Raw genomic sequence first — 15,848 nt, 5'->3', positions numbered from 1 at the left:
CTCAGCAACGGTTTACGAGTCGTTGGTCAACCGTTTTCAGGACGTAAGTCTTGATGCAACACCAGCTGTGCGTGTGAGGATGATCGATGTATCCAGACATTATACATGGATTAAACTGCGTAATGTCCCCTTTGAGGCGGATGAGACAGATATCAGAAAAGTTTTTGAGGAATACGGAACTGTTCATTTGGCCCAGCATGGTTAAGTGGGTGTCCGGTGCCTACACAGGTATGCCTGAGGGCACTTTCAACCTAAAAATGACATTGCGACACCCCATACCGTCTTACGTGTACCTAAAGGAATTCAGGACACAGGTCATGGTGTCATACGCGGGGCAAAGGCGTACATGCCGACTATGTGGGGAATATGATCACATAGCGGCGGAGTGTGGGAAGCGGCAACGAGCTCCTGGCCCAGGGGCGGAGACATCCGCTTCTACACCGGGCGAAGCAGGCGTTGATCAACGATGTGAAGGAGGGCGTGGTCGTCTATGGAGTGAGATAGTGGATGAGGCGTATAAGGCTGGGGGAGAGGGTGAGGCCCTTGACCAGTCACCTGGTCCAGACACACTTCCAGTGGATCGGGTTGAGCAAAAAGTACAGGAGGAAGTGTTGGAACTTGAGGAGGAATTAGCCGAGGTTCTGAAGTCCTTGTCACCGCCTGAGGAGGTGGCTGCTCCTGACAGGGTGGTAGAAGACGAGGTGAAGGATGTGGGGCATCAAAAACAGAACTATTCGGACGATGGGAGTGACAGCGTGACTGAGGTGTCACCGAGATCTTTGCCACTGTGTACAGTGGAGGTAGAGGTACATTGTGAGGCATCCCCAGACCAAGCCATGGAGGATGCGCCTGTCACAAGAAAGAGAGCCGCTGCATCGGATTCAGATGATGTCCTAACGCCAGCGCAGCGGACTGGGAAGCAAATATGGGCAGAAGGTGAAGGTAGTGGTGGCCATGACAGGAGGCACCGAAAGAAGGGGGGGGGGAGAGAGGGAAGTGTGCAGGTGACAAGTGGTCCCACACGTTCTGGTGGCCATCGGAAGAGTGAAGAGAGGAGGCAGGGGTGGAAACTTTAATAGGCCTCCGGTGTATGACAGTAAACGTTAATGGTTTGTGTAATAGTGTAAAGAGAGAATGGTTTCGAATGTTTCTGAATAAATTTAGAGTGGATGTTGTGTTCGTACAGGAGCACAATTTTAAGGAGGGTAGGGTGTTGGAGATGGAGGGGTTTCAGGTGGTAACCCTGCCATCTGCCCGTTTGAAAGGGGGGGTGGGTATATTAATTAGGGAGGCGAGCCCGTTTGTTTTGCAGAGAAGTGAGGGGGGGGAGGGGGAAGGGTGTTGCGCGTAGATGGTTTGTGGATGGGGAAACGTGTGGCTTTTATTAGCGTATATGCGCCTGCAGAGAATAATGTACAGGTGAAGCAGGAGTTTGTGTGCGAGGACCTTGTGTTTTTTTTCCGTGCATTACCGGAGGTGGCAATAGTAGGAGGTGATTGGAACTGCGTCATTAGGAGGGCTGATGTGGAACCGAAAGGGGCAGGTTATGTGTCGGTGGCCCTACGAGATTTATTGAGGGATATTAGGTTAAGAGACGCATTCGAGGGGGGGGCGTGGGAGACAGAGCATACATTTGTTAGGAGAGGGTATGCAGCGAGGTTAGATAGGGTGTATCTTTCTCACGGGGTTGTAGTGAGGGCTTTCAAAACTGTTGAAGTAGCATGGTCAGATCATAGAGCAGTGTTGGTGGAGGTTGGGTGGGAGGCGCTTGCAGAAGTATACAGGAGTTACTGGAAATTAAATATAAGTGCATTAAGTGATGAGGAGGGGTTAGAGGGATTTTCTGTCCTATGGAAGGAGCTTAGCGAGGAGGCACGGGGAGTGGAAGATGTCGTACAATGGTGGGATTGTGTTGCCAAGGAAAGGATTAGGAAATATTATGTGGGGGGTGGGCAAACGTATAAATGATTTTAAATATGGCTTTCAAATTATCTGGAGGACAGGTTAAGGGGCTGTTATGGGAAGGGGGCTGTGGGGGGCAACTATCCTATGGATGAAATTGTCGAGGTCAAGGGGAGACTGACGGAGTTACAAAATGAGAGGTTTCAAGCGGTAAGGGTGCAGGCAGGGGTAGAGGAGGTGCTTTGGGGTGACAAACCATCGGCGTGTGTGTTGCGACGTCAAAAACAAAGACAGCAGGTTACAGCTATTCCGAGGTTAGAGGTACACGAGATGGCGGGGGGTTATAGAATGGGTCAGGAGATACTAACTACAAAAGGAATGTGTGCGTATGCGGATAAATGGTATGAAGGGTATTGGACAAGTGGGAAGGTGGGAAATGTGGATTTAGAGAAGGTGTGTGAGTATGTGACGTGTAATTTAGGGAATAGTGATAGAAAGGCTTTAGGGGGGGGTAATAACAGAGGAGGAAATAGAGTTGGCTTTAAGGGGAATGAGGAAAGGCAAAGCACCGGGAATAGACGGTCTCCCGGCTGAATTTTATCTCCAACATTGGGAGGTGATAAGGGGTTTCATGGGTAGGTTATTTAATCAGATGAAGGAGAAGGGTGTGATGGGGGACAAGCAAGCAACAGCAGTTGTAGTGTTGGTTCAGAAGGGTAAGGGGCAGCACACCCTCAAGGAGTACCGTGCCATATCTCTGTTATGTGCTGATTATAAGTTGTTCGCTAAAGTCTTGGGTAATCGGTTCAAATGTGTGGTAGGGAGAGTGGTTTCGAAAACGCAGTATGGTTTGCCTGGAAGGTCGATGATTGAGGGTCATGGAATACTGAGAAGTTTTGTGGAGTCAAAAGGGGGGGAGGGAGGGCGGCGTTGTTGGCTTTAGACTGGCAGGGGGGGAGGGAGGGCGGCGTTGTTGGCTTTAGACTGGCAGGGGGCCTATGACAGGGTGGAAAGAGGAGCATTGGGAGCTATACTTAGGAGGCAGGGTTATGGGGAAGAAATAGTTAATTGGGTAACCACGTTGTACAATGGAGCCAAGATGAGGGTACAGATTAATGGATGCTTGGGGGAGGAGATTGTAATGGGTAGGGGACTTAGGCAGGGGTGTACCATGTCACAAATGTTGTTTGCGTGCATTCAGGACCCCTTCTATAGAATGGTTGAACGTTGTGTATGTGACACGAGTGGAGGTATGGGGGGAGGGGTAGGGAATGTGTGGCCGGGAATAATAGGATACGTAGACGATACAACAGTCCTGGTTCGGGAGGGGATGGCGTTGGGTGTTTTGGATGATGTTGTGCAACAGTTCGGAAATGCAACAGGGATGCAGGTAAATAGAGAGAAGTCAATGATCATGGGGCTGGGTGACTAGGTGGAGGGGGGGGGGGAGATGTAATGTTGTGAGAAAACTAACGGTGTCTTTAAAAATTTGTGGTATCACCTATAAGGATGATTTGGACGCTGCTCGAGAGGAAAACTCGAATAGATTAATGGAAAGGATTCAGGGGCGTCTGGGTGCATTGCGACCTCATCATCTGACTCTCGTGCAACGAGTGATTGTTATAAATGTATTATTGTATAGTAAGGTTTGGCACGTAGCAGCCGTGTTCCCATTAACAGGGACGGCGATTGTGGGAATTCTGAGACGAGTGTTTAACTTTTTGTGGGGTTCAAGGTGCGATTGGCTGAGGAGAGAGGTTGTAATGTTACCTGTGCGCCAGGGTGGGTTGGGGTTGATGGATCTGAGAAGGAGGATTAAATGTGTGTTTCTTAAATGGGAGGTTTTGCGCGAAAGTGTGAGTGGAGGGCAGCTGGGAAAAGTATATGATAGGTTGGGTAAGTTGTATGGTGGTGTGGAGTTGAGGGAATGTGAAACTATTTTGAGGGCTTTGATGTTGGTTAGAGAACCTAGGAAAATTCGAGTAGGGGTGTTGTGTAAGCTGCTTGTAGACAGGATTGTTGTACCAGTTGAGGGATTGTTCCCCATGTACGCATGGAAGAGTATTTGGTATAGGTTTAGCAAGTTGAAGTTAAAGCCTAGGGTAAGGGAGGTAATGTATCGTTTTTTGCATGGCATACTACCGTCGGGGGAGGTTTTAAGAACCAGAGGGGTAATTGTGGGCGGAAGGTGTGGAATCTGTGGGGAGGATGAGACGGCGTTCCATGCAGTATACTTTTGTGGGGGACTGGAGGGTGTTAGGTATTGGTTAAGTAGGGTAGTGCAGGGGGTGGGGGGCCGAGGGGTGTCGGTTCTGCGTGCACTAAGCCTAGATGTGGGAGGGTTCGATGAGAGTGTTATAAGAGCTTTGGATTATATAATAGTGGATTATATATATATATCGTGGGTGATGAGGGGGAGGGGGAATTGTGAGGTGCGGAGGCGGGTACTAGCGGTAACGGTTTATCGTACGATGTGTCGTAATAGAGAACTGTATGGGAGGAGATGGGAGAAGGATTTTTCGGAAGGGTATAGAATGTTAACGTTAGGGTTTCTCATCAATCTACGACTTGGGCTGAGTGAGTAAGGGGGGGGGGTTGGGGATTACATACGGGAAGGGGGTTTTCAGGGGGACACAGCGGGGTCGCCTCCTGGGGAGGGGTGAGAGTAAGGTGTATGTGGGTATATGAAGGTGTAGATGAGTGGCATACGTGTATGTAGCATGCAAGTGGGCACAGAAAGCAAAGGTGATATCAAGTAATTACGTAGTACCGAATGGAGAATTCTGTGTTTGATGTGTCAGGGTCGTTATGACCTTCTTCATGTTTTAAGTGTGAATGGTGTCAAGATTATAGTTTTAAGACCGTGAAGAGCTTTAGGGCTTATGTAGAGTGTGCGTTTATAGCCTTTATTGGGCATATTTCATGTGCGATAATTGTATCGCAATGAGAGGTTATTAAATTATGTTTGTGTTGAGTGTTGTGGGTTTTTTAGCGAGTGTACTGTCTTTATTTTAACATTATATGTGCTCATCCAGTTGCTGCGAGATGGAACGCTAATGACTTCCATAAATTGTAATGCCTCGTTAATAAGTTTGTAATGGGACAGTATGGTTTAGTAGTCAGATTTTATATAATGTGCTCAGGCGTTGGAAGAGGCTGTAGTAATATTTAGTAATATTTGTTAATATTTATTTAGTATAAGGGGTTAATTTTGGGAAGAGCATGTATTTGTTTAACTGAGATTGTGATGTAGGTTATTACTCTGTTTATCTCCTGTGAAGGTTGTGAACCTTTGTCATATGTCAGTCATACTATGTTAACTATACAAATCTGAAAGTTGTATATAGTTTATATTTTATATAGTTTATATATAGTTTATATTGTTTATCATAGTATGTTATATAGAAAATTTTGTGAGTGTATATGGGTAACCTCTTTTATGTCAATTACAATGTGTTGTGAATAATTGGTTAGTGTATGTTGTGTAGGATTGAGGATCCTACTGTACCCATTTTATATCTTTATTTAATATCAAGCTGTAAAGTTTTTAAATAAAATATAAAAAAAAAACACTCACTCACCCATTTGACCATAAACAGAAATATTAATCTCAATCTTAAAATAATGAATCCTATGATACTCCAATACTGAAACTATGTACTGTGCCAAAACAAAAGCATTCACATTGCTAAACTCACAAACTAGTATTTAGTCACTTAGCCATAATACCAACTTACCTCATAATTTGTAATATTTTAAAATAAAGAATTAAACTAAGTCTGCCCGAAATGCCTAGCCATGCTAGGCGTTCTAGTGGTACACTCTGTAATCATTATTTAACTACATGTAAACCACACAACAAGCAAATTCTGTAAATTCAACATTGTAATCTTTATAGAGAATAAACTTTGAATTTGAATTTGAAAATAATAGCCCGTATGTATCATGGCTAGATACGCACCGCTAATCTTTACTGAATATTAACCCCTTCTATCATTTTTTTTTTTTGATCAGTACTCTTCAACAGACCTAGTAATTATTCTTAAGTATTTATGGGGAAGTGCTAAACCCATAGGTCATACAACACCTGGGAAATGAGAGGTAATCAGGCTCGATCCAAAGAACATGTCCAAATCTTTACATCAAAAACCCCACAAAAAACTTCCTCTTAGGGGTCAACAAGAACCAAGATAACTGAAAACCATACATACAATAAAACATTCTATATTCGAAAAAAAAAAATCCACTAGAGCATTACTGTTTTTATATTCGTGGGAAAGTGTGACCCGTAAGGGGTCATACAGTGCCTTCCACACAAGCATTATATACACTGTACATTGATATGTATCAGTTAAGCAAACGATGTCTTGCAGAAATGTGCTAAGTCTACAACCAAATAATGTGCATATTAACTAAAAGTATTAGAATAAACAACAGGATAACTTACCACGGGGCTGGTTTAATTGCTGCTGGTACACTGATGAACTTGGGAAGGAGAATCACATTTTGCGACTAATTCAGGCCTGCAAAGCACTTGTGTCCTATCTGTAAAAGTGACAATAAGAAATTTTAATATATTAATAAAAGCGTTGTTGCTGCACAGAAACTGAAGGTTTCGGGTCCCCTTTGTCTAGAACCAATCTCAATAGGCACAAATTCATTATGACACCAGGAAGCATGGCCTGCATATTACAAGCAGATGACTTAATACAGTTGCAAAATAAGAATGTGAGAAACACAGGGAAGTAAAGTTTGATCTGGGGATTCGTACTTAACCCTTTCACTGTCCTAAGCTCCAAAATTTACCAGTAAAATTCTTTCTATTTATAACGCTGCGTTATTTTAGAGAAAAATATCAAATTCAAAGGTACTTAAATGCTACATTTGACGTGCCACACTTCGGCTGAGATATCGCTGCATGTGTCATGTAAACATTGACTCTTGCAAATGAATATCCCAATCTCGTATACAGTGAATTTATTATAATCACGGAACAATGATTAAGCACAAGGGCTATACAGTGCAAGGAAATTATAGCCAAAAAGCGCTAAACCTACAAGGGTCATAGAGCGCTGCAGTGCATGAAAAGTGGGTCATCAGTTTTAATTCAAGGAAGCTGAGATTATCTTAAATTCCGGGGTTAAAAAGTCCTACCCCAGAACGGACTACCTATACACGGAGTAAATGTGATCAAGAGGCACAGCCTAGTCTTGTAAATTTGAATGACCAGAATATCACAATTCATATTTTTTAATACTTTTCAGTAGGCCTAGGCATAAACCTTATCCATTCTTGGAAATATAAAATGATATCCACTTCGTTTGATACTGCAGGCTATTAACCAGGTTTACTTAGTACATTTTTTTATTTATAAGCTTATGTATACCGTAAGTGTGCACTTTTAAAATAGTGTACCACTTTTTTAATGTTAACACTGGACTTTTCAGACAAGCAACATTATCCAGGTGAAGCAGAGGCTTTAATTATAGAGTTGCGGCAGTGTACCTTCATTCTTATGCCTTTATAATGCGACTAAATCACCTTTACATAAAAAATTACATTTAGTGAGAAGCCGTAAACCCGTAAGGGTCATACAAGCCTGGGGAATTTTTGGTAATCATGTTCGATCCAAGGAAGCGGATAGTAGCAATATTTCCTCGGATCGAGTCTTTCACCAACACAGGGACTGATTATTACCAGCACAGGGAGGACGCCAGAATTTCTCTGCTGGAATGGTTTTGGTTGAAAGAGGCGGCCTGAGACTTTTGAAACAGCCTTAATATTATTTCATTTGGAAGGGGGCTGAAGGAATTTTGGTGTGATGTCCTCTCAAGCCCCCCTTGGCGCCACACTGCATCAGCATCAAGACAACCTCATCCCACCGCTTCTGAAGGAAGCTTACGTCGTCAGGTGACAAATGGCGGCGGCTGTACGACGCTGGTCGCCCTGTCCTGGAAATAGTTTCTTTTTCCTGGGAAATAATGGCCGTACAATCTTCTCCGATGCACAGGATAATCAAGACTAGTTTTACTGACAAAATACGTAACTCAGGAAATCAGTATAGCTCGTAGTTCCAGATTAAATTACGGTTCTCTTGCAAGGTGTCTTACATGCGTCTCTCCGCGTCTAAGTCCAGTGCAGCGCTGCCAGTTGTCAGTTTGATCTTTATATCTAATTCAAATCCTTGCATAATACAATTCTGGTCAATTTTTTTTTTTTGGTATCCATTTGTTCTTAAAATTCTCTAGTTCATATTATACAATTTAAAATGTCATTAACCTCTTAAAACTAAATATATGTTAATTTCGGCTTAATTTCTTACTGGATGATCTTTACCGCCACTCGTTCTAAATTGACTTACTTCCTTCCGAAATATTATATTCATGGGGAAGCGCTAAATTCGCAGATCATACAGTGCCTGGGAGAAAAGGAAGTAATCTGATTCGTCTCCAATTCATCGGGAATGGGAGAATCAGTTTCATCCAAGGGAGGGGATAGCTCCAGCTCTTCGAAATAAGAGCTCATCAAGGCACCCCCCCCCTCTCCAAAAAGGCACAATTACAAGTTACTTCTACTAGGTCATCCGCCAACATGTTAGCTGTGTCCCACCAGTCATCGATACTACAATCGGACCTAGCTTTGGTAGGCTGTTTCATTTATTAACCTTGGTAGCTGAATCAGCAGCACACGTGGCCAACCACAAAGTAGCTAATGAGATCAGGAGTACATTTTAACACTTTATACCACCTAATGTGCCTCTAATAACCGTACTGACCTCCAGATTGTTAGTTTCTCTACGCCCTTACACTTAGTTTTTTTGGGGATTAAAGCCTATTGTTTTTGATGACGATCTTTGACTCCATTTTACCTATACCCCACCCATCACGAATATTTTAACTAATATATATAAACGAAACATGCGCACAAGTTAAATTTTATTCAGGATTTATCAATCTTGTCGAAAAATCTATCTCAGGCATTGATATGAAGTATATTCATATATCTGTTCTTTCATATCGTACATATCTCCATTTCGTATCAAAATTAACTCTGTAAACACACCTAAGCTTGTTTTAGTGCGAGAATTGTGTATCTCGTAGTGTATATATGATGAGAGTACTTTATTTATCCACAAAGTATTCTTGACTCGGGGTTTACAAGTTACCTTAATGACCCTCGTGTAGTCGAGAGGTTTTAATCCTAATAAAACCAACCGTTGCAATAACAGAGATCACAAACTCATCCTTAAAAAAAATACGCACATCATACATACTTTGTATAAGAGGAAATTCTTACATGTTATTACCTGCATTTCCATACAGGAACACTGCTGTGGTGCTAAACTCCAGCCACCTCCTCCCTTGAACTACCCTGATAGACTGTACAATGTTTTGTTTACCACCTTCCTGGCTACCTCCCACCTTGCCCCACTCTGCCCGTTTTACTATTTCTGGGTGAAATGACGTTTTACCACAAAATTATAAAGACAAAAAGACTTGTGGAACACGTTTTAATTTGGACGACGTTTCGCTGTATCGTGACTTTAATAATTATAGAGTGAAATGTTGTGGCAATAAAAACTTGTTCTGTAACTCGTGTTTTTGTTTACACTATTTGATTTTTTTTTTTACGTTTATGGGAAGGGAGCGCTAAAATCCATACTATTCATACAATGCCTGGAGGAACGGAAGGTAATAAGGTTCATTCCAAAGGAGAGGTCAGGACCAATTCCTTGGATGAAGAGCCCTTCATCATCAAAGAACCTCCCTTATATGTTTCCTGCATTATTAGTATTATGGGGATACGCTAAACACATAGGGGCCAAACAGCACCTGGGAAATGGGAGGAAATCAAGTTTGATCCAGGGTAGGGAGGGTAATTTCATGTTTGTCTTATGATTTCAGCATTGTTAATATCTACAGACTTACCAGTTTATTTAAGAATATCTAGATGGGAAGATATGATAGAACCAGCATATTCCTCATAGTTAAAAACATATTTTTAAAATTACGCTGAGCTGTAACGAGACAATAAAAAACAAATGTTACTTTCTTCTTTTATTCACATTTTATACAAATAAAAAAGCTTACAGACTGGTACATCATAAAAGATAAGAGCTGTACAGGCGTCATACTAAGAATAAATGCTTTGAGAGGCCCTATCTTAGAATAAATAATTAATTTTTTAAATGATCACATTTCAAGAATACTGCTTCTTGGGCATCCTGAACTGCTCAATACCACAGTCACTGCTGGTGCTGACGCCTGAGCAGTGACTTGACCATGGCAGTTCTTACTTATAACTATTCGTTACGGCGTGATGTCACGTATACTGGGTGCTGATTGGCTGCCACCCCATGATGTGACCAATAAGCGTTCACTGCAGGAATATGACCAAATTAGTGTTCAGTAACAATGGTGACAACAACCAATGAACGCTCACTGGTCAAACATTGTATCTTGGTCTAGCACGCAAGTCTCCAGTACTGGACCTAAAGTCTATAATATTACACATTCCAGCCTTAACCTTACAGCAGCAATAGCCTTCACCGTGCTCCCGCGAGGCGCCACAGCTACCAGGCACGGTGAAAGACCAGGCAAGAACTCCGGAAAAGCACTCATTTGATTTTAAACTACGCTGCATTTCGGACTATGGCGTCTGCGGCTCTGAATGCGTGTGCTTCGGAGATAACTCATTACACTCTTATAAAAGTTACTCACTTAGAAAGCTCGATGGCGATGGCTAGCGGTGATTCCTTAATTAACGGGATCACCTCCCAGCACATACAGAAAACATTTTCACAGCACCGAGGGAAACGCTAAGAGAGCTAGCATAAAATATTTTTAATCAAGACCTTTTGTTATCTATTTGCTTGGTTGAAATAAAACGCGGTGTCAGACTACTAAGAGTAACTAAAGATTAAGTGCTTTTCGAGCGTTCTGCCCCTCAGACTAAGACATTCTAAAGAAGTGGTTTGGCACCTATAAAGGGAGAGGACCAATAATGTCAGAAATGTCGCAGATGCCAGCATGAAGATTTTCATGAATGTTCTCATGGTTGGGAGCGGACCATGATATTGTTCTCTCCAAGATGACAGGCTGGACAAAATCTTTGTTGTCCTGATGCAGGAGTGTGCATCATAGTGTAATGATCTAGCAATAATATTAAGAGAAATGAAGCTTTCTGACTGTAGAATATGAGGAATTTTTAAAAACTTACAGTATTGGCTCAGCTAGTAATATGTACTGATATGTGTCAGGGGTGTCACGAGGAAGTGACGTAGAATATATTGACTTCCGTATAAGCAATCAGAGGTGTGGACAGGTGGGCTAGAACGAGGGTCAGACAGAATGACAAGGGTCACACCGCCTGCTCTCGGGAACTTGGCTTTGCTAATGCCCAAACGCTATTGTATATATAAACCAGCTGTGATCTACGAAGCCAAAGAAAGTGAACAGACCAGCTGCTTGTACAAGAAATCTAGCATGAAACAGAGTAGGAGCTTTTTCTCTGCCTTCAGTTAAAAAAAATAATAAATTAAAAAGTATATCAATCTGAGAAAGACACATCTAGCAGGACTAAAGACTGGCCTGGCTTCCTTCACCTGTTTCTTTCCAGGCGTTGTGTGCCAGCCACTTCTAGAACCCAGTGAGTCAGGCTCCGTCAAAGTGACGCGACCAAAGGGTCACTTAAGAGTATAGCGAGCTTATTAATGTACCTCGGAATATCTAACCTAAATCTACAGCTTTTTAAATAATTTTATCCACACATCAAAGCTTTGTATAAAGAAATCCTTACAAGGTGCCCAAAACTTGTGCATATTACAAGAGTCGCATTTACAAGCAATAATTAGGAAGTTTTTATATTTCTTGGTCATTACATCGGCGAAAAAGCCTACAATGTAAGCAGGTTGAGGAAAGCTTAATAATTTCCAGCAACTTTCAGAATCGACTAAATAAGGTAAGAGTCAATGTTCAGCAGTATTCGCGTGTCCACAGATAACATAGACAGGCAAGGTTATATGAATGCCTTTCTTAATGCCACAAGAGAGTAACACGCACACACACACACAATATATATATATATATATATATATATATATATATATATATATATATATATATATATATATATATATATATAATGTATGTCTTAGTGGGGAGAAAATATGCTACAAATTCTAATTTCTAGAGAACAATAAAGGAGGTAATGATGAGAATGCCAACACATAATGCTGTCACCTGTCTCTTTCAACTTTTAACAGCAGAAACAATACATCCGTGACACGCGAAGCTACCAGTGATACCTTAAGCTCAAAATATCGATCCTTATTATTACTATTTTTCTTGGGGAGGGGGAGGAAAGGAGTAAGATTATCTAGGCTCCTTTGCTCCTCGTCGAGTGTATATTTTACGTTTTCTATAACAATGTACGGGACTACTTGGCACTACGTCTAGTCTGTCTTCACATTACACAGTCACCACTCCTCTTAACACAGACTTTCTATTTGAGCGTTGTGGACACACTAGCTTAACATGGCTACTGAGAAGGGACGTGATGCATTCATACACACACAAGCGCGCGCGCACACACATACACAAATTTAGAAATCGACACTTTCATAACATCACCACAATTGTATGTTATATACCGAAATTATCACCGTTGATTTACTTTCAGAAAAATGTCCTTTACTTCTCTTAGTAACCTAGCAGCAAGAACCCGCCTAGCAAACCCCTCCCAAAAAAATGTATGCTACTAGGATGGTGTCCACGCGTGAACCATCCCAGCAAGCAGGAACAGATGGGAGTTGCTAGGACTGGCCATCCCTGTGTGTACGGGTGGCAGGTGGGTGGTAGTGGGTAGTTGTAGTGAGTGGTGGTAGCGGGTGTGGAGGGCGGCTAGGCTGCACGACCCTTCCTGACAAGACGCTCACCGCTGGTACTTAGTGCCGAGGATCTGACGAAGCATGGGTTCAGCCGGGCAATCCTTGGGATCACACTCCATCATGCCTCCCCTACCACACCTGAACCAGGAGACAAGAATCATTAGTGACCAGGATTTATAGCCGTGTTAAAGTAATAATCATGATGACGAATCGTGGTGGTGCAAGTTATGACGAAAACGATGCAGGTAATGCTGAATATGATGGAGGTAATGAAGACTGGTTATAGTGAAAATTATAATGATAGCGGTAATGGTAAAGATGATTATAATGAATAGTGAACATCAAGTTAAGCATCATTGGGTCTAGCCAGCACCTCGTTAGATTAGATAAAATTTGTCAGGAAACAGGACAAGTGTTTCCTGACGAGAGTCTAGGTCATATGATGACCCTACGCTGGAGCTCTTGGTCATCTGAGCAAAGCCTTCCGCTGGCTTACCGGTCCACCCTTTTAATAATTATGGTTTATGTAGAACAATTTGTACTAGCCAGTACCTGGCCGGGGTCCGCTTAAATATACTCGTAGCCTCATCATTATAGGTTAAGGGAACCTCCATTTCGCGCATGAAGACAATGAGTTCAGGTCAGGCTTGAACGAAGGAAAGAGAGGGTACCTCCAATTCCTTGGCGCAAGAGCTTTTCACCGGCATCAAGGTATTCCATTAAAGGGGGGATTTTGGGAGAACTGTCAACAATTATTTTTCCATTTACTTATTTAATGCACTAAATCCGTGAAAAAAAATATTGTATAGATTAAAGGTGTATGTATGTTAAGTAACCGATTTTTATCCATGAATATATACTCGGTTAATATAGCAAATATAATCTGCATTATAACAGCCAGTACATACACATTAACCTAAAATTAGATGTTAAACATATAACTGTGCGAGATATACTGACCTGCACACTAGACATGGTCCTGAGGCTTCTTCGACCAGTTCACCGATGTGGTAGAATTTGTCACTGATCTCACACATGAATACTTCTTCCCGTCGCTGCACAGGTGGGTAGGTAGGGATCGGCGTGGTGGTAGTGGTGATGTTAACCACACTCCGAGTGACGGGACACTCGTATCGTGGACAGCAGAAACCTGGGATACGTTCCTTAAAGCACCCGTCAATGGGATATGGACAGGTCTGTTGCAAGCAAATGATATCACCACGGAAGCAGAAACAGAACTCGCAGTCGTCTTCGCGGGGAATCTGCTGGGCTGACACATATACCTTGCCATCAAACATGCATGCACCGGGACCCAAAATCATTTCAGTCGCTGACGATGGTGTCCAAGCTGTGTCTGTGGTTGATTCTGAACTTGGATAGGATGGTATTGGTGATTCAGTGCCTGGATAAGGTGGGAACGGATATGCATCTGAAGTGACAGGTGTTGGGAATGCAATCAAGGAAGCATCTGGTGATACTGTGGTTACCGCAGGTGCCTCCGAGCTCCCTATTTCAGCGCCAACTTCAGGTTGTTTCTCAGAGACTTGCGCAATAATGTCTCCCTCCGTGGTTGAAGTTTCAGTGCTACCAGCTACTGTCGTAGGCTTGGTCGCCTGGGAAGGTTTCTCAGTCAACTCTGTGACTGAGGAAAACTCAAACGGTGAAATAGATGTGCTTTCAGGAGCCTCACTTACAGAGTCCTCTGTCGCGAGTGTTGCCTCAGAAGTACTGGACTCACTGACACCAACTGAAGTCTCTGAGTCGGTACTGCTTGTGTCACCAAGGACACTCCCCGTACTCTGCCCAGCAGCAGTAGTTCCTGCAGCTTCGGTGACACTAGTTCCACTGAAGTCGTCGGAGGTGCTGTCAGTACTAACAGAACCATCAGTAACCAGTGATTCGCCCGTGACAGTTGGTTCTTCAGGGAAGAAAGAAGATTCTGTAGCAGTCACACCGCCAGTCACATCAAAATCATCAGTAGCCAAAGAGGCCTCAGTCACCACGCTATCCGTGTCGTCAACATAGGACGTCGAGGAGGTGGTGGACGGGCCACTACCTGCAGAGGCGTCAGTACTGCCAGGTTGTTTTGCACCTTCGGGACCCTCAATAACTGTTGGAGCCTTGGTGCCTTCAGGGCCCAGAGAGCTTACAGTGGCTGACTCATCAACACCAGTTGAGGCAGTGCCTGTCTCAACACCAGTTGGTTCGTCAGTGCCTGTGTCAACAACAGATGGTTTATCAGTGCCTGTTTCCACACCGATTGGTTTGTCAGTGCCTGTCTCAACACCAGTTGGGGTACCAGAGCCTGTCTCAACACCAGTTGGGGCGCCGGTGCCTGTCTCAGAACCAGTTGGTTCGTCAGTGCCTGTCTCAACACCAGTTGGTTTATCAGTGCCTGTCTCGTCACCAGTTGGGGCATCAGTGCCTGAATCAACAGCAGTTGGGACATCAGTTCCTATATCAACACCAACTGGACCATCAGTGCCTGTCTCAACACCAGTTGGGGGATGAGTAGCTGGCTGATCAACCTCAGCTGGTCCATCAGTGGCAGTGTCATCAGTTGCTGAAGTATCAGGGCCTGGTGTACCTACAGGAATCTCTGTAACTCCTGTGGTGTCTTTATCTTCAGGACTTTCAGTAACCAAAGTTGCCTCAGTAAGTGTTGAGGGTTGAGTAACACTTGGTTCACTAACATCACTCACACCGTCAGTAGCAACAGAAGCCTCAGTAATGTAATCACCATCTTGGTCGAGGGTCACCTCTGGAGTTACTGAACTTTCAGTTGTAGTGTAGGAACTAGTGGTGGTGTTGCCACTTGTACTATCTCCCACGGTCGTCATCGTATCTTGTATCAAGTTGTCACCAATGTCCGCTGAAAAAAAATAGTAATGTTAGTTTATGATTAAAAACACAGTTGCACAAAAGAATTACGCTTATTAGAATTAAAACATGCGATATTTTGAAGTCATACAGAAAGTAATTACAATTATTATCCTGAGAATTTTTAAACTGTTGGGGTACTATAGTGCCAGGGGGAGGCGATCAGGCTCAGTTCGAG

The 15,848-nt window shown here is 43.1% G+C and overlaps 1 protein-coding gene and 1 long non-coding RNA gene across 3 annotated transcripts in view; both read right to left on the bottom strand.

Moving 5' to 3' along the window:
• Positions 1 to 9,278, bottom strand: part of LOC138854076 (uncharacterized) — a 192,026-nt gene extending 182,748 nt beyond the window's left edge. For both annotated transcript variants that reach the window (XR_011393272.1, XR_011393273.1), the window contains exons 1-2: positions 9,209 to 9,278; positions 6,350 to 6,447 (exon numbers count right to left, since the gene is read on the bottom strand). This is a non-coding gene — a long non-coding RNA (uncharacterized lncRNA). The remainder of the gene's footprint in view (positions 1 to 6,349; positions 6,448 to 9,208) is intronic.
• A 2,299-nt stretch (positions 9,279 to 11,577) lies between these two features.
• tnc (tenectin) overlaps positions 11,578 to 15,848 on the bottom strand; it is a 192,435-nt gene continuing 188,164 nt past the window's right edge. Inside the window, exons 20-21 of the mRNA XM_070094802.1 lie at positions 13,751 to 15,662; positions 11,578 to 12,928 (exon numbers count right to left, since the gene is read on the bottom strand). Coding sequence (XP_069950903.1) covers positions 12,835 to 12,928; positions 13,751 to 15,662 — 2,006 coding nt within the window. The 3' untranslated portion in view covers positions 11,578 to 12,834. The remainder of the gene's footprint in view (positions 12,929 to 13,750; positions 15,663 to 15,848) is intronic.

Source organism: Cherax quadricarinatus, chromosome 48, assembly GCF_038502225.1.
Source record: "Cherax quadricarinatus isolate ZL_2023a chromosome 48, ASM3850222v1, whole genome shotgun sequence".
NCBI lineage: Eukaryota > Metazoa > Arthropoda > Malacostraca > Decapoda > Parastacidae > Cherax > Cherax quadricarinatus.
The sequence above is the reverse complement of the archived record's forward strand: the minus strand, read 5'-3'. Positions and strand labels throughout refer to the sequence as shown.